Genomic DNA, 24,112 nt, shown 5'->3' with positions numbered 1-24,112 from the left:
TGCTCTAAGAGGTGTAAATGAAAGGCAGCAGACTTACCTGGATTATAATCTGCTTTAAAAGTAATAGCCAAAATGAAGGAAGTCCAATAAAAGCAGATTACTAGAAAGTAAAAGTCTCTGTCATTCTTTGGGACAGTGTGGGCTAGCCCTTCAATCAATCAATCAGTCAATCAATCAGTCAATCAGTCAATCAGTCAATCAATCAGTCAATCAATCAATCAATCTTGAGACAATTATCTTTAACACTTTCCGGTTAATATCTAATGTTATTGCACTAGCTTTTAGCTAGTTTTTTTTTTAGCTAGCTAGCTTTATGAGATACTGCAGGGTTACCAAGTTTGTGTTTTTATGACAAAGGCTGTCCCAAAAATGAACCTGGCTGAGAGGCTTATATCTATTGCAGGAAAAAAAAAGCCTGTAAGTGTACTGCCAGTGATAAATATATTTAAATATATTTAATTAAAATGAGATAAAGGTTTTAGTATTACACACAGCCACTGTGAAACTGTGAGTGCACCCTGTCCATACTTTGAAAATAAAATCCTTTGAGTTAATTTACTATAGCAAGACGTACCTGGTGTTAAATACATCATGTCGCCCACAAAGTTAAAATACAATATTATAACATTTAAAGGAAAAGAATTTCTGATGGAAGTGTGGATAAGAGCAATGCTGTGCACAAATTATGCAACAAAGACAGTTTGCAAATCACCAGAGTAATTCTAGCCTCAGATATCAGCTCAAAGTATGTTAGCAGTGAGCACAGACTCCAGAGCTGGTCCAAGAATGAGCATGCAGTGTCACCAACCCACACGTGTTTAGAGTCCTCAAAAACCTGAAATTACCAGTTGAGCCTTGCAAAATGCACAATGTCCTTACTGCCTGAATTATAGATATATATATATATGAAACATTGAGTTGAGAGTCTTAATCTAAATCTAGCACAAACAATACTTACATACATGTGATATTCATGTAATAGGGCTGTCAAAATGAATACACTAACAAGATTCATCTCATCATCATGACTAATCTGATCAAAAGTTTTAACATGATAAACTCTTCTGTTGCAGTTTGGGGGCTGATCATGTAGTTACCAACTTGATTAGAATGGGACATCCTAACCAGGGATGGGATGTATATTTATATGTATATGTATATACATGTGTGTGTGTGCCGGTGTGTGTCGGTGCGTGTGTGTGCGTGTGTGTGTATGTTTCAGGGGCAAAAAACCTGATTGGGACATCCCTTAATGAAACCACTGTAGTTTGGATCGGGCACTGAAACTACTTGGTTCAGACAAAATGTGGTTTTGGTTTGAGTACATCAGCTAAGACAATAGAAAGTTTGGTCCCACACTGACTGAGGCTTTCTGGGTTGTTACCCGTTACCTGATGGGGGGGACAGAGGAGTCTCACCTTGACATAGAGCTGCTGGAACTCCTCCAGGTTGAGGCGGCCAGTGGGGCAGTCCTTCAGGAACCCTTTGTACCACTGCTTGAGTTCATGTTCGTTAAACTCTGTGTTCTTCACCAGATCCTCCATCACTTCAGGGGTCAGCTTGCTGTTCTGTTTCCCCATTTTGCCTGTTCAGAGGGAAGAGCAACACACACACACGCACACACACACAAACACACAAAATCGTCAGCATCACTAAATAAGCACAGAACACCAACACATCCCTCTTTTGAAAGGTACCTGCAATAAGCCAGAGGCTGTTTTTAGAAATAAGATTTCAAAGGTTTCTCCTGAAAACAGAGCTCAGTCTAAAAATAAGCCTGGAAAAAAAGCTTCTTCTCAGGCCCTGAAAAGAATCACAACTTTTGACCATTTCTCTCTCACTTTCTGTTCATTTATAGCAGAACAACTATTTTTACAAGAGGCCATAAAGGAAACCTGAGCTGTGTCTGAGGGCCACTCCAATTATAACGTGAACTCAACTCTGCTCAATATAAACTTTTCTCATTGTAAAATAAATTTTGATTAGCTGCTACTGGTAACCTAAAGAAAAAGAATGTTCTGTGTGTAAATTCATTCGGTCTGGGCGATTAATCGAAAAATAATCCCAACAGACAATCAGAGTAACTAACCGACATGAAACTGCCGTGTGGAATACTTTGATCACTCTCCCCTTGTAATAGAGGGTATCCATGTTTAGGGCTGCTACTAACGATTATTTTTAAAGTCGACTAATCTATCGATTATTTTTTTGATTAGTCGATTAATCACGATAATTTTGTGTTTCAACCTAATTTGGCCTTTAAAATGTGCAGACCTTTATAATTCAACCTGTGCCTTGCATTTTCACTGCATTTACCCAGAGTTAGGTTCTCACCTCTGATTGGTCAACCCTGTATCATTTTTGTTTGTTTGTCTTTATTTCATTCATGATGACACAAAAAAATATAAGTAGGTAAAAACTGGGAAGAGCTGCTGCGTGATTGACTGAACAGACATGTTTGAAAAGCAACCAGAGCTATCTTCTGACAGGCTACTAAAAGACAAAGAGAAGAGAGAAGAGAAACTGATGGATCGCTGCACTTTTCAGAAACAATCCAAGCAGCGAAAGTTAAATCTGTGGTTCCCATTTTGTGTCCATTAACGTTTGCTTGTGCTGTATTTCAGTGTTAAACCATACCTTAAATTGCGAAATCTCTAAATGTTAGCATTTTTCATTCAGCTATATTTTTCACAACTGAAACATTTTTGTTGTTGTGTGATTAGGAACAATGTGCTTGACATGATTTGTAACTAGCTTAAACTGGGGCTAATCCAGTTTTCCAAATAAGGAACTCCAGCACAAGCAGTTGTAGCTGTGTTGTATAAAGTATTTGAAATTAACTTTACTGTTATACCATTGGGGAGACTATAGAAGGATTTTATGTTTATCAACAACGCTGGATGCGTGCAGAAGCACTGCGGAGTATAATGGTTTGTCAACTGACGTGGTGGAGTTGACCACCAAAAAACACATTTTTCAACGTAATATCACTCGGACAGATAAACGGCTCCGAGGTTTGTGAGATAGCAGTGAGTAGACAGAAGAGATCAGAGAGTGGACAGATATTTGGTGGACAGATGTTTTTAGCTGAGAAATCGGGCATGTACCCAGAGAGGAGTTTAAAGATAAAACTGTCACTCGATGCTCATGACTGCATTATCTGTGGACACTTACCAGACTGTGACAGACCAGAACGTTAAAGTGTGTCAATAAATCAGAAACCCTCACAGAACAAAATAAGCACAGAGACTGCTGAGTCTAAGACCCAGTTCATAATAAAAGAACCAGAAAACTACATCCAGAGTTAATTTCCCTTCAGACAGTGCTGGTGTTTCAGTGTAAAGTGTGACCCTGTTAACTGGTGACTCACGGATACTGTCGGTTGAGAGTCACTGGTTAGCATAGTCGCTATTAACTCCAAAACACCGGTTGCTCTGTGACGGTCAAAACTTGATAGACTTTGCCTCTGTTGAATAGTATCGTTTCTAAAAACTGCCCACAGAACAACTGCACATTTTAATGTTGATAACAGGCTGAAATAAGTGTTTGAAATGCCTGAATAAATGGAGCTAAATGCTGCTGCTTTATGATGGCGTAGACTGATAGTCCCTCTATGGACCAATCCTGGAAACCCCCGCGAGTTGAGAAGCAGCAATTACTGCGGTGGAAAAAGCTCCTTAACTAGCATACGTTTAAATCAGAGAGGTCAGAAGAATTAACCAAAACCATAGTATTTCTGCTTCACCACCGTAATATAACTTTGCCAGGAAGATCTGGAAGAATGTGTGCAGTTTTAGGCTGCCATAAAAGCAGTGGAAAACAGCTTTTGAAAAAAGTACCGTATTTTCCGCTCTGTACGGCGCTTTGAAATATAAGGCGCACCTTCAATGAATGGCCTATTTGAAAAATGTTTTCATATACAGGGCGCACAGCATTATAAGGCGCATAGAGTAGAAGCTATAGTAGTGGCTGGGGTTGCGTTATGCATCCACTAGATAGAGCTGCGCTTAAGGGGATGTCAACAAAACAGTCAAATAAGTCAGTCAAACTCAGGGTACATCCACATAGCCGCACATTTTCCTTTCCAGCTATTTTCTGTGCCGTTGTCAAAAATAGTGCACTGTAAAGACGAAGCCGTTTCTGCCGTCCACAAAAGCCGTTTCCAGGGATCAGTTCACATGCCAGAGCTTTGGGGGGCGCTGTATTGCTCTGACAATAAACAAGAGAAGAAGCCCAGGCCAGCATGTGAGCTAACGTTAGCACTTAGCAGAATTCCTCTTTACTGGTTCTCACCACTTACTGCTGTTACTTTGGCAATGCCCCCTGACTACAGTAGCCATGATTAATCAGTACTGATCCATATATAAGGCGCACTGTCGGCTTACGAGAAAATTGAAGGCTTCTAGGTGCACCTTATAGTGCAGAAAATACGGTAAGTGTTTTCAGCAAGAGCCTTATGTTCTTTATTGTACTTTCCATTGCAGAACGGCGGAACACCACAAGATGGTACCCAGTAATCAGCCAAACGGTGTAAGTTCATGAAAAATGATAAATAAATACTTGATATTTTTCTTTGTATTATTTTGTATGTATTGTTTTTATTATATATTACAAACTTTCTTGGTGTGGATACCGGGTAGCGATTATCCTGCTTGTTCCCAAGCAGCACATGGCTAATTGAATATTCATGAGATCAACACAAAGGCGTGGCTGGTTAGCATGCCCAGGCTCACAGCACTAAGACGTAACTTCAGCTCAGCTGATGGAGAAATAAACAAACAAAAGGACAGCTGTTAACTATCAATAAACGAAGGACTGCAGTAAACTTTCAACAAACAGAGGACATCACTTAACTTTTCCAGACTGTGAGGACTTAAGTCATTAATGGGTGAGCAACACAGTTCATTTAAAATGCAGAGTGGTTGGGTGTTTTGTGGGTGTTTTGTGTTGTGGAAACGAAGCTGTGAGCTGCTCATGATAACTAACAAGCTAAGAAGCTAACTGGGAGTTTACTGAAGGTACTGATTGTTTACTGTGTGAAATGCATCAAAAGGCAAATAAGAGGCAGCTAGTCATACTTTTTGACTTTCTCTATCCAACTTGCAAGCAAACAGATGGAGCTGTGACTTTTTCTAGCTATTTTTAAGATCCGGTAGTGTAGTTAAAGACAAGCTGCAGTGTGATAACACGATCATCAGCTCAGGTTGAAGTTTGGGTTTTTCTTGTCTTTAATTTTGTAGGACTACTGAAATATGTGGCTCCATCTTTGCTCTTGTAAGACATGATACTAGATGAACGTTTGTGTTCTAGGCTGTGTCGTTGCTGTCAAAGGCTGGTAATAACCGCAAGTGGTATGAGTGAATTCTGGAGGTTGGTCACAACTAGAGTCAAGCGTGAACTCTGAACCTAATTTCACATTTTTTACGTTATTTTTTTTAAATAAATATTTGACATTGGGTAAAATCCTTCATCTGTAAAATATAAACTAAGCCTTATGGCCCTCTGATTTCAGTACTCTTGTGGTTCTGCAACATTTTTTTTAACAATATCTCTACTGCTCTCACAGCCAGCTGGTGATAGTCACCACTGTTTCACCGCAGTAATGGCAGCCAGCCATAATGGTGGCGCCCCCAAATCAGCCGTGGGATTAGTCTATACATCTATGATATATACATTCTATGTTGAATACCAAAAGTATAGATTAGATAATATAGAAGGTTTCATAGCTTTCAGGCTTTGCATTCTGTGGTTTTCCTGGTGTTGAAAGTTTCAGGATATGATTTCTGGCCACATGTGGATGTCTGTGGACCCCTGGGTCTTTTAAGAATCAATGTAAAGTCCAACTGTCCTTAATTTCATGCCATATTCCACATTTTTTTGGTCTCGCTGCATTTAATGCCAAACTCCACAATGCTAAGTGAGATTTGTTTCGCCACCCAGCCCGAATGAAAGGGGGCGTGACTTGGTCGCCCAGCCCTCATGTACATATGTGAATTTGTGATGCAGGTTGAACAAGAAAATACTCCTATGGAAGTATAGAACAGTACAATAACGATAATAATCATAGCATTAGTGTTTCATTCTATGGGTAGCTTTTAGGTCTCCACAAATACTGAAAAACTATGAAAGAACTTTATACAAAAATAAATAAACAAATAAATAACTTGAATGTTTTTCTCTTCATTTTTGCCTCTTTAGGGAGAAAATATTTTGTCATCTTGGACAAATTCACAGAAATCTGGCTGAATTTCTGAGATGGCCATGCAAAGGACAGCTGACGGGCAGTCATCAGTGATCTGTGTTTGGATGCGGGACTCTGTGGTTTCCTTAAGTCATTTGTTTTCTAACGCCTGGTTGTGGCCCAGACACGTCCAAAGGGCTGGATGTGGCCTCCAGGTGTTAATTTGCCCAGGTCTGCCCTAAATGGGATTGGCAGTGCACTACATCATGTTGTTTCAGTAGAGATGAAATCAAACCAGTCGACGACGCAGGCCTTTCTGTCTTGGCCAGTCTTGGCTCTGGTCTCTCTGTATTTATTGACTCAGTATTTTTTTTTTTTTCAGAATGGTGACTATCTCACTTCCTACTCTAACTCTCTGATTTGGAAAAAGCTAATGGTGACATTTTAGCATAGCTAGCCTGCTGTGACTTTTTAGAAAAACTCGAGGGTGTTTTGATTTTTAATGACCCTTAATTTCTTCATTGGAACGGTTTGCATCCAGCTGCCTCTGAAGATAGCTGATGTGTCTGCACAGCACTGGTGCTGCCACTTTACAGCCTTGATTAGTTCATTAAAAAAACACTAATTATCATAATTTGGAAAAGATGGTTGGAGTTTTAGAGCCCTCCTGCTCTTACTCTCTGCTGCTTTGTTTTATTAGTCCTCTTTAGTTTGAAAGGACCATGGGAGATACAAGGCAGCAGTGATGTGATGCCAGTCTGTCTTTGGGTGCTGGGTGTGAGGAGAGCAGACTTGGGCAGCCAGCCAAGGGGTGCTGCAGTCATATACTGAGGCCGACATGCTGCAGTGGCTTTTAGAAGGTCTGCTTGAGTGAGCGTCTTTCAGCTGACTGCTTTTTGAAAGAGCACCAAAAGTTTTCCCATTGATTTTGTGCCTCCAAGGTTTCAGCTTCATTCATTTTAATATATACTCCAAAAACCAACAATGCAGAGACCTGCAGCTCACCTGGGACTTATGATGCATAGCTTTGCCACCTCTGACCGAGCAGACTTTTTCAAAACTCTCCCTGAGGTGCTGTTAAGGATGATTCAACATCTGATTCAGAACAGAAAAGAGCAACCTTTCCACAGCCAGAGACGACTCCAGCGCCTTTTTTATTCATGTCTGCAGAGTTTTTGTTGGTAAGACCTGAATATTTTGCAGTGTTGCTCGAGAAGTTGCCACACACCAGACGACCAAACAACTGTCAGACCGTCCTGAACACACAGGGGCATGTTCCCAAAGAGGTTTCTGATGACAGCCGCATTCAAACCCAGATATTAAATCATTACACCACAGCACAGAGGCAACGCGTGTGTTCAGCATATTTTATACATCAAGGCAGTCCAAAGAGTTTAAAGGGGCAAAACAAAATTTATCAATTTTTGGGGACAAAAGATTTGTTCCTGTAATATGATACTGTCTTTCTTGATGATCAATCAAGTTTGAAGACATGAATTTCTAATAAATAGGTTTTTTTACTCCTTGTTTTTCTGTCTCTGGTTTAGTTTCTTATTTTAAGTGAGGCCTCATGACGTTCCTGTAAGTCATACATGTATGAACCACAGATCTAAAATTGGGTTGAGAACTGGCTTTCAGAACCGTTGACAAATTTACAAGATTCATGGAACAAATAAGACGTGTCCATTTCAGTTCCCCTTACTGGTTCCTGACAGCAATATATGTTTTGTTCATTTGTTCGTTTTGACTGTACCTCTGCACAACCCAGTAACACCATCATTAAGTTAGCTGACGACACCACAGTAGTGGGGCTCATCTCTGGGGGGGATGAATCTGCATACAGGGCTGAGACCAAGGAGCTGATCATCGACTTTTGGAGGATTGAAACAAACTTTCCACCCCTACACATCAACGGGGAATGTGTGGAGAGGATAGAGGACTTCTGCTTTCTGGGAGTCCACTTAGAGAAGGACCTGACCTGGACTGTGAACACCTCTGAGCTACATAAGAAGGCCCAGCAGAGACTGCACTTCCTGAGGGTGCTCAGGAAGAACAACATCCCTCAGAGACTGCTTGTGTCTTTCTACAGGTGCACCATCGAGAGCATCCTGGTGTACTGTCTGTGTGTGAGGTACACCAGCTGCACAGTGGCTCAGAGGACGTCACTGCAAAGGATCATCAACATGGCCAAAAACATCACCGACTGCCCTCTCCTCACACTGGAAGAACTACACCATTCCCACTGCCTCCAAAAGGCGGGAAAATAACCCAGGACCCCTCTCACCCCGGACACCACATGTTTTATCTGTTACCGTCAGGCAGGAGGTACAGGTCAATCACTACAAGGACAAACAGGTTCAGAGACAGTTTCTACCCAACAGCAGTAAGGGTCCTGAACAAAGGCTGAAATCAATACTTCATTGTCATCAAATAATTACAATATAACAATTACCTCCATGTCATCAATGCACCTGAACATGACAGCTTTTTTAGCACTTTTAACTTCTGCACTCACTGAAGGGCTTTTGCAATTATGTTGCACTTGTTGCAATGACAAATAAAGTTCTATTCTATTCTATTCTTTATTTGAAAATGTGTAAATATTTAAACAGAATAAAGCCCGTGAATTAACAAAAGTAAAAACACAAAAAACAAAACAAAATAAAAACACCAGCAATAACCCAGGAACCAAATAACATTGTCATTTGCATGTTCAAAAGAAGTAAGAGGAAGTTAAAACGTATCTAGCCCCACCCCTCTTCCTTACGTTAGTGATTAATAATTTAATTTACACACTTCCAAGTAATAAAACAGCACTAAAACTAATCACAGCATAAGCAAGTTACACCAAATACTAATGACATAATAGAGCTTTTTTTATATGAAGAAAAGACTCAATAAATAAGACGAGTACAAAAACTGTATCACCCTTTTGTAACCTTTATACTGTCATATCATTATATCTTTTAAAAATCATGTTTGTATATTTTTTCTTGAACTGCTCTATGTTTGGATATTGTTTTATTTCATTATTCAGACACTTCCATAGGTTTAACTCCATGAACTTCTTAGACTCACATTTTAAAATAAAATAATCACCCTAAGTTATACTTTTCCTCCCTTGGTTAAAACCTGACCTGAATATTTGCTGTTAGATGATTATGTCTTGCTTTAAACATGATTTGTGCCCTTTGATATTCTATTTGAATGGGTCATTTTAACTGTTTCGACTGAAGGAGCAATGAATGTGTATGATCCCTATAACCTGCTCTGTTAATGACCCTAACTGCACTTTTTTGTAATGTGACTAAAGAATGTAGCGAGGTCTTGAAAGTGTTTCCCTACACCTCAGTGCGGTAGGTTGACTATGGTAAAATGTGACGCAGCATGTAAACAAAGCCATGAGACAATATTGCATGCACTACCATGGACTGAATAATACAGAACTCTACACGAGAGGAAGCACATTCATCATGACAGTAGGGATTAGGGCTGCAGCTATAGAATATTTCCGTATTCAAGTAATTCTACTGAAAATACCATTGATTAATCAAGTAATCGGGTAAAACAAATTTGTGTTTAAAGAGCAATTACATTGAAATGAAAAATGAAACAAAAATTTGTTTCTAACACGTAAAAAAAACAAGTGACCTTTGGGTGATACAATTAAAGTTCAATGTGATCTGACTAGATATAAGACATTTAAGAGATTTGTGAAAGATTTTGAGTCTCTGTAGTGTTCAGACAAAAATGATGATTCCTGCTCTACTGGAGCACATTGGGCTCCAGCACTACACAATATTTTGTGTTTGTGCGGATGCATTGTGTGTACCACGCTGAAGCCCACCTCTCCAAAGGTGCCAAAGAGGAGAAGCTGTCACACTGGTCAAACAAAATGGACTTTGCTTGAAAACGGTTCAGATAGCCAGTGTAACTGCGCTCTGAGAGACTGCTACCAGCGAGTCGTCCGTCTGTGACGGGCTGTGAGGGAGTGATTTTGGATAGGAGAGGGGCTCAGCATGTGCAGCTATTGCCACAGATCAATACATGCTTTCACGTCAGTCTCTAAACTCAAGACGAGAAGCCAAATTTGTCACTAGTCACTTTTTTGGGGAAAAAAGACCCTAGAGGGGTCTGAAAAGTCACTAAATATAGCATCAGCTCTATGCAACATCAAAAGTATCCTGGGAGAAATACCACTCTTGAATCTTTTAATATTACACAATTTCTTGATCATTTTTTTGTAATCAAATTACTCGAATTATCTCGAGGAATTGTTTCAGCCCTGGTAGGGATTAGGGCTGCAGCTATCGAATATTTTAGTATTCGAGTATTCTACTGAAAATTCCATCAATTAATAGAGTAATCGGATAAAACACATTTTTGTTAAGTTAAAGAGCAGTTATTTTTCAAATGAAAATTTGTTTCGAGAAAGTGTAAAATCAAGTGACTTTGGGTGATAAATTCCAAGTTCCGTGCGATCTGATGAGATATGAGATACAAGCAGCTGATGCAGATCAATACATGCTTTCATATCAGTCTCCGAACTCCAGAAAAGAAGCTAGATTTGTTGCTAGTCGCTATTTTGAAGAAGAGGTAGCTTGAGGGGTCTGAAAACTCTCTAAATATGGCGTCAGCTCTATTTGAAATGCCCCTCTTCACACTTTTTAAAAATTAAATGATTCCTTGAGGCGAAGAAAATTCCTCGATCATTTTTTGTAATCGAGTACTTCGAATTATTCGAGGAATCGATTCAGCTCTAGTAGGGATAGACTGATTATTGGGCTGATTATCAGAGCAGGTATTCGGCATTTGGAGGCATATCAGCATAAGCATTTTTGAAATGGCTGAAAAGAAACAATTTAAAACTGTGTGATTTCTGCTCTGATGTAGCCGCGCCTCAGTCTGCAGTCACTACTCTGTCTGCAGCATTGTTCCACCATGGGTGACGTTGGCACAACTACGTCCATTCGTTGTACAGTCTGATTCTACAGCTATTACTGCGTCAGCTGGGTAATGTTCAGTGTGTGTTGTTCAAAACTACACTGAAGTCAGAGTTTACAATACATCAGTTACTTTAACAAGACAGACCTAAATAGATGATCTGTGGACTTCAGGGAGAACAGGAAGGTGCTGTGTTCAAGAAGGACAAAAACGCAGTGGGCTGTCTGACAGCAGCACTAACGTCTCCTCAACAGGGAGCACTCTTCCTCTGTCTGCTATGACTGGAGTTTGTTAACAGCAGCTATAATGTGTGGTGGAGCTGATTTATATAACATCCACACATCAGAGTCTTCATCAGGCTCTACACAAGACTTCAAGTAACTAACTGTTCCTTTGATCCTTTGTGTTATTTTACAGTGTGACGTCAGCGTTTAGCTCCATTCATTCAGACAAGTTCTTGTTCTTTAAAGACTAAATTAAAGCTGCAAGCTGCATCAAAATGTCTGGTTGTTCTGTGGTCAGCTGTCAAAAACCATACTGCACCATGGCGTCAGGTTGTATCCAGTTCTGACTGTTACAGAGCTACAGGTGTTTTGGAGCAAAGAGTGACCGTGCTACCTGGAGACTCTCAGCTGAATGTCTGTCCACTGAATGTCTGTCCACTGAATGTCTGTCCACTGAATATCTGTCAACTCAGAATTTAGACAGAATTACAAAATGGATCATCCACCAAACAGTGGATAGGGGGTGATTTCAGACACAGTCCCGGTGTTTTTAGACTCTTGTTTCCCATGAGCACAGTCACCCACAGTCATAAAACCATGACTCCTACTGAGGCCTGAGTTTGTTTTGGAGAGCAGGCACAACATACAGGGCAGTTCACATGTTAAACTGTGTCAAACTGTAACTCTAATGGTACGGCCATACTAAGCGCAAATTTGCGTCAAGATTACATAAAATGTCAGTGCAAAGACGCATTTAGATGCCGATTCGCCCCTGTCGGCGCGTTTGGGGTGTTTGCGCATTTGCTTGTTTGGAGCATTTGGGCGCCAGACACCTTAACGGTCAGGTTGAAAAATATGGAACTTTCGACGCAAATTTGCGTGAGGCTGTGCCGCAGCAGCCAAGCAATGACATTCCCTCACGATGTCATTGATTTGATAAAGATGGGGGGGAACCGCCACCTGCTCCGGCTCCAACCCCACCGGAAGATGGAGCAGAAAATAATCTGTGCAGTGTGTCATTATCCAGGGTAACGCGCGTTTGCCCCTCAGCTTGTCAAAATAGTCCAGCGTCCAGACTCTGCGTTCACACAGAGCGTTACAGGCATGTCGCGCGTTTCAATTCGCCTTTGGTGTGGCCCCAGCATAACAGAGTGCATGCAGCGCCAACACACAGGGCACATGGCACACGGAACCCAGCGTCAGTAAAGAGGGTTGATGAATGAGCATCTAAAACGTTTTTTTTGATGGCACGCTATGTAAGGGGCACACAGTTGACAGGAGACCCCACCATGTAACTGTGAAAGAGGTGGTGCGACCAGAGCGCACTGAGAACAAAGGGAGCTGAATAACCTGCATAAAGATCCCAAGGATAATATAATGAAAAAATGATGGCATACCGGTGCTCCTAAAATCTATACCGTCATGAAGTTGGCCAACGGTACTTCATGAACACCTGCATACCACGCAGCTCCATTTGAAATGTGACAACAGCCTGTAGGGTAGTTTGATGTCCAGAAGGTAAACACACTACCTGTTTGGTGTTTGTCACAGCCCGGTGCTGCTGATACAATTAGAAGTGATCCAGGAGCTGAGGGCTTTAAATGATGTGAGACAAGAAGCCACAGGATCATAACCTATCCACACACTTTCCACCCTCATCTGTAACCATCAAGTGTTACAGCATCAAGCTTTGGCTCCTTGGTAGTTGTGACGCACAGCATGCAATCAAATCCACAAAATAGCACTGAAAAAGCCAGTGTATCTCAGAAAGGGATTTTCAGGAGCAAAGGAAGCCGCATGTTAATGTGACCCATCATGGATTTTAAGGGCATTTGGTTGCCCATGAAAAGAAGAGGAAGTTGAACAATTTTATCATTCATAACTGACCCTGTGATCCTTCAAATGCTGGAAAACAAGGTAAAAAAAAAAAAAAAGGTTCAAAGGGTTCTAGTGTTTTCAATGGTGACTATCATTAAGATCAACTCAGTGGAAAAACATTTGGCTGCCAAAGTGTGCTTCTATAAAAATCAGTTTTCTCACCTCTGATTCATCCAGCAATCAAAATGTCCCTTAGATATCTGAAGTGATGCTAAAACATTCATCAAAGACATAACCTTGAGCATTGACTACCATCATTAATAAATAATAGTTTCTTTTTTGGTTTATGATTTCTGTTTTTAGCAGGGTCACATAATCAGCCCAGTGTTTCATTTTTGGTGCATGCTCCGTTCATCTGAAGGACTTATGAGAGTGACTTTCAGTCTCTATTATAGTTCTGATCCATGAGAAACCTGCAGGGCTGACAGATTTAGTAAATGCACAAATGCCAAAACTTCAGTTCCTGCTCAAGCAAGTTAATCCCTCATTACTTAACTCGACAGCCAAATGATTTGAACAACAACATAAAAAGGTGTAAAAAGATGTTTTTCTTATTCATTTATAATTGGAGTAGAAAAGTTAGTAGTTGGGTGTAATTCTTCAGGTCATTCAAGGGGCTCCATCTGCCCCACTGAGGAAAACTCTGCTCATGTTTTGTGATATGTTTATACTTTTTGGTGGAAAGTTTTGTGTCTACTCGCTGTATTTGTTAGGGGTGCACTGATCACAATTTTCTGGCCGATTACCAATCACTGGTCATTAAGAAGCCTGACCTGCCGATACCACTTTGAGCCAATGCCCATTCTTATTTTTTATTTTTCGTAACTGTCAGCATATACCTTCAATGTTCCAATCTTATTTTATTAAAAATCATTGAACAATACCTTTGAAACAATAAAATCTTTATGTTTCAACTTAAACAACCAATAAAGTGTCTTGAGTTTTAGGTCTCAGAGCAAAAAGCAACAATGGCTGGCTGTCAGACCTTTCCAAAGGTATACAAGATCAATTTCATTTGTAAGGATGGGCCGATCACCAATCCCCCAAAATTGAGGAAATTGGCACCAATCGATTGGCCGACCAATTGATCGATGCATGACTAGTATTTGTTTTAAATGTGACAGCTTATGCAGTACAGTATAGTTAGCTCTGGCTGCAGAGAACTTAGCAGCTTGTGGAAATTACCCAGTTTGTTTATCTACTCCTCATCCCTACCTCTTTCAACCTACCAACCAGCCAACTAGTCAACACAAACGACTATTTTTGTAGCCAACTAATCCATAGATTAGTGATTTTTTCATTTAGTCAACTAATCAATTATTTTGTGTTTCAACCTCCATTTTATATCAGTAGCTTTGGAGTGCACACCTTTGTAATCCAACCGGTGTAACTCACCCCATGGTGATCTATGCTGACGTTATATCTACTTTATTCAAATGTCAAATAATTACACTGATGACTCAGCAACTTGCATCATAATCAATATGACTAAAACAAGTGTTGTATTAACAAGAGCCATTTATTGTGGTCCAACACATTCATGTTTAACACCAACATAAACCCATCAATTATGATTGGTTGTTTACAACACAAAGTATTAAAAAAATGACTGTGTACAAAAAAAAAAATCTCCCCACAAAAATTAAAGCATTACTAATCCTTTATACCGCATTGTTTCTGTTCTATTTAAAAGCTTTCACAGTGAAGTCAGTGTAAAAAAAAAAGAATTAATTCAGACACTTTGAATAAAGTATGTTCACAGTATTTCCAGTGAGAACTATGTCCATATAGTTTTGATAAGTATTTGTATATTAAGGGGTTTAAATTTTTCTAACAGCAGTCATATTTGTGACCAACATCTATTGAATGTGCTATCCAAGTTTTCACTGCATTTACCGAGTTAAGTTCTCGCTCCTGATTGGTCAGCTCTGTGTCATGTGAGCAGGTAACAGGGAAGTGATGTTGTTGTTCACAGGCAAGACCGCTTGTTAGTAGGGCTGCAACTAACGATTATTTTTAGTGTCGACTAATCTATCAATTATTTTTTGGATTAGTCGATTAATCACGATTATTTTGAGTTTCAACCTAATTTGGTCTTTAAAATGTGCAGACTTTTATAATTCAACCTGTGTGTTGCATTTTTACTGCATTTACCCAGAGTTAGGTTCTCTCCTCTGAATGGTTAGCCCCGTGTCATGTCTGTTTGTTTGTCTTTATTTCATTCATGATGACATTAAAAAAAGTACTAGGCTATACAAAAAAATAAATAGGCTAAATCTCAAAATGAATGAAGCAGGTAACAGGGAAATAAAGTTGTTGTACGCAGTGTTGGACAGACCGCTTCTTAGTGACTTTGGGCTTGTTTTCTGATGTTTATTTGCTCATTGGGGCTTTGCTCTCTGTATGATCCCGTCTGACGCTCTCCATGACAACGCGTTTCGTTTCGTTTCTCTACACTACTTCCACTTCGCTCATGCACACTCCGCCTCTCCTCCTCCCCACTGAGTGTTACCGGTGCAGTGTGAGCTTGAGAGTGAGAGCTCCATCAGATAAATGTCCTCTCTTTTCAAAAGTTAGGGGAGTTTTGACACTAGTTAGTGACTCAGATCCTGAAAAACTGTCTGTAACAGAGAGTGAAGGAGACTCTCTACATCACGTTATCAGACGCTAAACTATGGGAGCTGTCAGGCTGTCCAAGCCGGAGATGAAGAGCCTCCGTCAGCGCACAGCGCTCTGTGGAAGTTGAGATTTTTCCTCATCAATATTCCTCACATATGAACTTAGTGATCTTTTCCCATAAAAGTATCCAATAACACAGCACCTCATGCTGTGAACTGAAGTTACAAATGAGTATTACTCCCTGGTATTTGATTTCACCATGTGACAACGACAATAAAAACAATAATACGACGCGTCGACTATTAAAATTTGCGTCAATGATTTTTTTTCGTTGACGTAGTCGATTATGTCGACTAATCGTTGCAGCCCTACTTGTTAGTGACTTTGTGCTTGTTTTCTAATGTTTAGTTGTTTCTGGTTCTCAGGTGTGAGCTAAGAAGTGACGACATGTACCTGTCCTCCCATCCATCGTTATTGGGAACGTAAGATCTATTTCCAATAAGATGGAGGAGCTAGCCGTGCTAACCCAGCAACAGAGGGAATACCAGAGGGCAGAGTAGCATCATGCTATTCACAGACATGGCTAACAGAGCTAACGTCAGACACCAACGCCACATTGGAAGAACTTCACCTGCTGAGAACAGACAGGATCCAGGAGACTGAACTGACTGCTGAAGAAGCTCAGTCCTGGACCATGTGGAGGTGGAAACTGGCTGACTGGAGAATGATGGACAAGCTGTCAGCATATGTAATCTTATGGAGCTTTTTGCACTTTCTAGACACTTTCTTACTTTGTTTTCTTGATTGCTGCGGTGACTTCAATTACGTTGTACTTTTTTACAATGACAATGAAGTTCTATTCTATTCTTTGTTGGGACATGCTTTGCTCTCTGTATGATCCCAATTAACTCTCTCCCAGCTCTCCATAACAATATGTTTAGTTTCATTTCTTTGCTCATGCGCACTTCGCCCCTCCTCCTTCCCGCTGAGTGTTATGAATGTATGAACTTAGTGATTTTTTCCCATAAAAGTATCCCTTAACGTGGAGCCTCATGCAGTGAATTGAAGTTACAGATGAGCATTTACTGCCTGGTATTTAATTTCACCATATGACAAGAACAATAAAAATAATAACACGATGCGTTGACTTCCAAAATTTGCATCAACAAATTTTGATAGTCGTCCTAGCCGATTATGTCAACTAATCGTGGCAGCCCAATCAGTCAACAAACGAACCAACCAACCATCAGACCAGCCAACCAACAAACCAACCCATCAACAGATCAACCAACCCAACAACCAACAAACCAACCCATCAACAGACCAACCAACTGGCCAACCCACCAAACAATGAACCATCAAACCAACCAACCAACCAACCAACCAGTGTCACCAACTATTAGCTGGTCTACAATGTAAGTTTTTTTAAGTTTTAACTAAAGTGGGAACTTAGCGCTCCACAAAAGCTGTATTTCTCTGTAATCCAGTAGGATTTATCGTGTCAACAGAGTTATGAGACAAGGATCTTGGCAACTGGTAAAATGCAATCAAAGTTTAGCTTCATTAAAAAGATATGAACAGAGCAAAGTGCAAAACATGTGACAGGCATTGTATAGTTAGAAGGAAGGAAGCTTCATGGGGCATCTGACACAGTGTGAACTGAAGGCAGCAGAGTCTACTTGACTTGCTATTGTCTACTGTTACTATTGTCTGCTGCTATTGTCTACAGCAGATATGCTGTAAAACTTTATACTGGAAAAATACCGTAATTCACAGACAAAACTGCTGCCTGTAACTTACTGTTATCTTACATTATCTGTTCTGTAAAAACAAAGGCAGTAAGTTAAAGTTAACGAATTCACAGTTTATTGCTGAATAAATTTCAATTACAGTATTTCACTGCTATCTGCTGTACAGTAATCAGACATATTCTTGATAAAATTTTAAGTCTTGTGGTGTTCAGACTAAATTATGATACCTGCTGTGTTGGAGCACATCATGCACCAGTTATATTTCTTTCTTTTTTTTCCATCACTGACCTGTGAGCCAAATTTGAGAACTGCCCAGTTAGCTGTAGTATTTTTTTTGTTGTTTTTATCTTCCTCACTCTACAGCGTTGTGTTTTCACTGATTATATTAGTCACTAAATGACACAATCGTCTAATCTGCATAATGAATCTTTTGCATATTATTGTTGTTGAAGCTGTAGAGGAGAGAAATAAGGAGAGACCGAAATTGTTTAATAGCACACTGTCATTGTGTTCAGAACTAAGACGGACTTTCTTTGGTGGATTCTGTTTTTTTTTTTTTGTTTTTTTGTCTAAATTTCAATCCTCTTTTATCCAGACTTGGGACCAGCAAAAGTGACCCAAAAGAGACAAATACCATATTTCACAAAGTACAAGTCACATATTTTTGATAGTTTGGGTGGTCCTGACACTAATAGTCGGGTGTGACTTAGGCTGTATTCAGACCAGAAAAGTCCTTTGGTCCACTTGTTTGGTCCGGACCAAAGGCGAACTTGATCATTTTTGTTTGGTGCGGTTCGTATTCCAATTGTACTTTTTGCAAGTGGACTATATTCTGTAAACACATCCACGTGTGTGACGATCAGTGCTCTCATTGGACAGCACTGACAAAGGGCGGCACACAGAATACAGACCCAGAAATGGAGGTAAACATGTGTTTGTGCTCTTATTAGAGCTGCAAAATCATTTTCAGTTTCAAGAGCAGCTCCTTCAAAGCAGGCTTAACAACACCATTTACAATTTAGGAACAGGAAGACGAATGCGCGCAGCAAGGAGACGCTATGCTCTGTGTGTCCTGACCCACAACATGCTAGCAACAGCGTGGCTAAACTGAAGACGGAGGATCAGGTATGAACCAAAGACGGTTAGGTTACGGTGGCTTTGTACGCCCAAAAGGCGCATGTATCCTGTAGTAAGTTCGGATGGACCTTGGTTTGTATTCAGACCTGCACCGGAGAACCAGGAACTGCACCAGAGTTCGTTTGGAAGCGGACCGAGACCACCTCAAAAAGTGGGTCTCGGTCCGGTTGTTGGGTCCGCACTAGGGTTGGTTTGTGTCTATTCACACCTGCATGAAAAGTCCGCACCAGCTTGGGAAACGAACCCTGGTCCGTTTAGAGTGGACCAAATAGTCCAGGTCTGAATACGCCCTAAGAAATCAAGCCAAACTTTAACGGAAAAAGATCTCTTAATTCTTATATATGAGGGATACTGATGAGGAAATCACATGACACCCAGATGGCATTGCACGCTGACGGAGGCTCTGCATCCCCAGCTTGAACAGCCTGACAGCTCCCAGTGTTTAGCCCCTACAAATGTGATTTAGAGAAAAATATAATATTCAAACCTGAGAAAATATTCAAACTTGAAAAGAAGTCAAGGCGATATACCATACTTTGAGCTAATACATAAAACAATCAATTCTTTGAAAGGGGAGGAAAATCCTTGATCATTTTTTGTAATCAAGGTACTCAAATTATTAAATATTTATAACAGTATTATTGTATTATTGGACGCAATGTGAAATCAAGGCCAATCACAAAGTAACAGACTCGCTTGGAATCTGACATTACATCCCATCCTGATCAAGATCAGATATATAAATATAAATATATATATATATATATATATATATATATATATATATATATATATATATATATATATATATATATATACATACACATTTTAAAGCATTTTGCTACTCAATAAAATACTTATTGTACCTTATTCATGTCCTACCCCCACAGGGCCTAAAAAGACCTGGCTTATCGTCATAGATTATCACTGTTTACAGGTTTTGACCCTGTGCTACTGTCTGTTTTACATCATAAGTAGTAGCTGCAGCATGCTTCTCCACAGGTCTCTGTCTGAACAGGGCCAATATTATTCTGAAGCCCTTTGTAGCTATTTCACAGGAACTTAGAGTAATTGAAAATGTTAAATTAACTGAAGATGGTTTTGTTTAACTGTCCTCGTAAAACTGCCAGCACACTGCTGACTTGATAGGGGTTTATGTTTATGGTGAAGTGATTTGTTTTTTTTTTCCATGAGAAAAAACATCTTTAAATTTTCTGCATAGATCTTTTAAAAACCGTCACAGTTTGCTTTTGTAGGGTTGGCCGACATGAAAAAAAGTCCCTCAGTGCTGCAGTGAAACTGGGGAGGCAGCAACTTCAGCAGCAAGTTGCCAGCATTTCTCTGTAACAGTTTGTGCTGTCAGACAAGATGGGCTGTGGCTGGAGACAGAAGCTGCAGCAAAAGATGGATGTGTCCCCAGAGAAATGTGAGCACAAGTCACATGACGGCCTCTGCATTTTATCACAGTGAATATATGGGCTGTGGCTCGGATGGGTGTTTTGGCATACATGTGCCTTTGCAGGAACTTAATCTGTGTCTTTAAAGAATATTTATAAATTAATGCAGTTATTATGCAGTTGAATGTCTCCTACAGGTAAACATGCACTTCAACCATGCATCTGTTAGGTTTTTACATCTGTGTGTCAGGACTACAGAAATCATGATAAGCTTCAAGGCACTAAAAAACACGAGCAGACTGTCAGCATACAGGATGCAGCAGTGGACACAACATAGAAACCTTTGAGGGAACCATGCACTTTTCCAGACAGCCTCTATGTGGTACTAATTAACCATGCATTTTTATATATTCAATGTGCACACACTGCAACATTCCACAGACTCATTAAATTCACCCAGCAAAGCACAGAGTTGTATCTCCACCACCAGAACACCCTTTGTATTTGGCACTGTAAGAATTTGTATCTCAACAGATCTTTTCATCTTGTCAAAATAGGAAAAGATAACATGATATAGTTGCTTCAAGCTCCTTGTGAAAGCTTTCATCTCGAGCGCAAAAACAACCTTTAAATAAGTCACACATTTGTTAATACCACCCTCGCCACCTACTTTATATAAAACCTGCAACAGCAGAACCTTTTCTATGACGCAAGTTGCAACATGGTGCAGTGGAACATTTCCACATCCTCTTCTTTTTTTCTTTTTGTAAAACTAATTTAATAAACTGAAATAGCTTGTGCCCCTTTAAAAAGAGTAATTAGAGGGTTTATTCATTCCTTTGAACTTTTTGTTGCCACGTCCATGCCGACAGTAAGCGTCATTTTCCAGAGCTGTGTGAGAGAGGCTTCCCTCATCTGTCCTGCTCACCATCAACAATGCACTAAATTAAAAAAGTCTAAAAAGTGGAAACTGTCTTTAAATGTTGATAACTATTTCAAGTCTTTCCACATCAAATCTAATGATGAGAACTTAAAGTATCTACATTTTACAGCACATTCAGCTTTGTTTTTTTTTCTGCAACAGGAGGACAACATGTACACAGGAATGACGCAAGTGTAACATGGAAAAAAAAATAATCAGGGAAATTTGGCAAAAATAGTCAGTGAAGTGAGACTGACTCAGACATGTAACACACCTGTTAACACAAAACAGTGGACACACCATGACTCGTTTTGGCTCTTTAGTTAAATGCACGATAAGACCCATAATAAACAGTGTGGTTAATCACTGACGGACATCTTTTTTTTTCTGCTGGGATAAGGCAGGGGACGAGCAGGGCAAGACCCTCCGGCTGGTCTGCAGTGTAATGCAGAACAGAGCCCAGTGCTGACTCTAAACCTGAGTCATAGCCCTTTGTCTCCAGGTCCTCTGGGGCCTTCAGAGAGCCAAAATGAAAAAAAAAAAAAAAAACTTTGCCTTTGTTACACATCAGCACACAGGTGTGGAGTGACTGAAAGATATATTGTGAAATTAGGGATTTCATGGACCTGTGACGACCAGCAGACCTGCCCCTGAGCCAGGCGGTGCGCCCTTACATAACACTGCCCCTCCACCATCATTTGCCAACAGGGGATGACCTTGAGAGGCAGGCAGAACCCCAGCAGCATTACAAGGAGTCATTGGTTGGACAAGACTTGGTGATGGCAAATCTCACACATCACTGTTTTTGAATGGGTGTGTGTGTGTGTGTGTGTGTGTGTGTGTGTGTGTGTGTGCTGAAGAGGTGTTAATATAGTAAGCTTGGTACTGCACTTGCAAGTGGTGTGTTTTTGCAATGCCACGTTTGTAAAGAGTAGCTTCATGGCAAGGATGGTGTGGGTTGAGGAGACACACCACACCCCCGTCTCCCTGCTACACACACACACACACCCTTGCAAAATCAGCACTTAGACCAAACTATACTGCAGATACACCTGACCGTGTCGTGCAAAACGCAGACATCCCACGCAAAGTCACAATTTCCATCGATAAAGCTCTCAGAGCTGCGTTACCCAGCGTGATCCGGTGTGAATCGACGGGCTGGTTAGTCTGTCTCCTCTCTTTAGTTGTTGAATTAAAGCTGTTGTGTTACAGATCATGTGTTTGTTTTCGTGCGTTCACACTCAGAGTAAGAACGGGCATGTACTCCAACAACGACAGGTTGGATGCCTACATGCAAAACGTGCAAAGCTACCAAACAGGTTGAGATGCATTAATGCAAAAACTATCCGTGTTGTGTTTTTCATTCGCCTCTCATTAATACGGACGCAGATAAAGCCGTCAATCATTTATGTAGCATGTACACATGGCGCACCAGCCTGCACCTTGCAAGTCGATGTGCAGAGAAATATTTTACCACATGCCCAAAACAAATTCTTCAACACACAGCATACACGGAGCCTTCAGTAGTCTTACCTTGCGAGAGTAAGTCCACGGGAGAAGTCCGGTGTGCTGTCTGAAGTGGTCAGAAAAACCCCGGAGGACTGAAAAGAAGCGGTTAAAGCGTCTGAAAGCTGTTCTATGGTGTCACTGTCAGCTTTAAATTTCTGTCCTTCCTGTGGTTTTTGTTTAACTATCAGCGATGATTTTATTATGAAGGCAAGAACACTAAGAGTCGACTGATAGTACAGCGATGTGGGTCCGTAGGATGCTGCTGCTGAACACACACTGCTGCTGAAGGACTGAGAGGAGGAGACAGATACCGAGAGAGGGAGACTCCCACTGTGTGCGGTTCATTCTAATGATGACACTTTGATGAGCAAGAGAAACGACCATAATAAACTAAAAAAATATTTTTTTTATTTGAGAATTTTGTTTCCTGTAGTGTTTTTAACCCATTTCTAACCCCTTCTTCAAACTAAGCTGTTGTCAACCGAAACCTTTATCATCAGGGTTTTTTTCGCGCCACTGACAGGAAAGTAGAAAGACGTCACAAATAACGCTGTTAGCTGTGCTCCACTTGAAGACTAGCTCCGATACATAACTTTTTTCCCAAGAAGGTGAGTAACTAGCAAGATAAGAATTGTATGTATTGCACCAAATTTTCAGCAATAATCAAAAATAGCACACATTTCATTTATAATAAAGTAAATAATGTGACAGTTAAGCCAACCTCTGTCAAAGCTAATGTTAAATTACAGCTTACCAAAACTGTCCTGTATGCTAACACTTTATATGGCTCTTAACTGTACAAAGACATTTTTGCTGAAGAGTTTAATGTTGTTGGGTTGCTTTTAAAACTGTCAATGCAGAACTTTCAAGAGAACGAAGTTGCTTGTTGGCTGTGTGTAATGTGTAGTCTTGTAGTAGCTAAATTTCTCAAAGAGGAACACTTGATTTTCTGAAAATTACCAACAACCAGCAGCTCTAGCTGACATATTTAGGAATAGTGAAAGTAACATGAATTTTCTTGTGGCCAACTATTTCCTTTAGTGACTTAGATGATATTTATTCACAATTTCTTGAAAATTGGCAATGATTTTAAAAAAAAAGTGTGTTGGATAATTTCATGACAGCAGTCATTATCAAAATACAAGTCCAGCTGCCTGTAGTGGAATGAGTATCCTCAAGGGGGCAGATTTCCTTGTTTTCCTTGAATTTTTATTTGAGGTTTTAAGAAAACGACTTATTGTGTTGATGGAATAGAGGTCCTAGAAAACCCATGTATCAAATATGACACAGAAAATATTTAAGGCCGTATTACGGTGCCAAAGCCCAAAGGAAACAGACATAGCCGTGGCTTATCATATAAATGTGGGCATGGCACGAGCTGTCTTATCACAGCGACCAGCCTGTTTCTTTTTTTTGAGATAACCAGAAAATGATCTTGCTATAACAAGAAAACAATGTTCATGTTGTTTTGAGATGATGAGAAAAATGAGGATATCTAGAAATTTATTAGAAAGTGTTCAGTATCATAGGAAAACTGAATGAATAAAACA

At 40.1% G+C, this 24,112-nt stretch overlaps 1 protein-coding gene across 1 annotated transcript in view; it reads right to left on the bottom strand.

The window, feature by feature from the left end:
- vsnl1a (visinin-like 1a) overlaps window positions 1–22,856 on the bottom strand; it is a 64,539-nt gene extending 41,683 nt beyond the window's left edge. The window contains exons 1-2 of the mRNA XM_074685343.1: window positions 22,587–22,856; window positions 1,419–1,585 (exon numbers count right to left, since the gene is read on the bottom strand). Of these exons, the coding sequence (XP_074541444.1) occupies window positions 1,419–1,580 (162 nt within the window). The 5' untranslated portion in view covers window positions 1,581–1,585; window positions 22,587–22,856. The remainder of the gene's footprint in view (window positions 1–1,418; window positions 1,586–22,586) is intronic.
- Between the last annotated feature and the right edge of the window lie 1,256 nt (window positions 22,857–24,112).

This window comes from Halichoeres trimaculatus, unplaced genomic scaffold (genome assembly GCF_033239565.1).
Source record: "Halichoeres trimaculatus isolate MK-OKI-2021-1 unplaced genomic scaffold, fHalTri1.1 fHalTri1_scaffold_13, whole genome shotgun sequence".
Classification (NCBI taxonomy): domain Eukaryota; kingdom Metazoa; phylum Chordata; class Actinopteri; order Labriformes; family Labridae; genus Halichoeres; species Halichoeres trimaculatus.
Note: the sequence above shows the minus strand (reverse complement) of the source record. Positions and strands in the feature narration are given on the sequence as shown.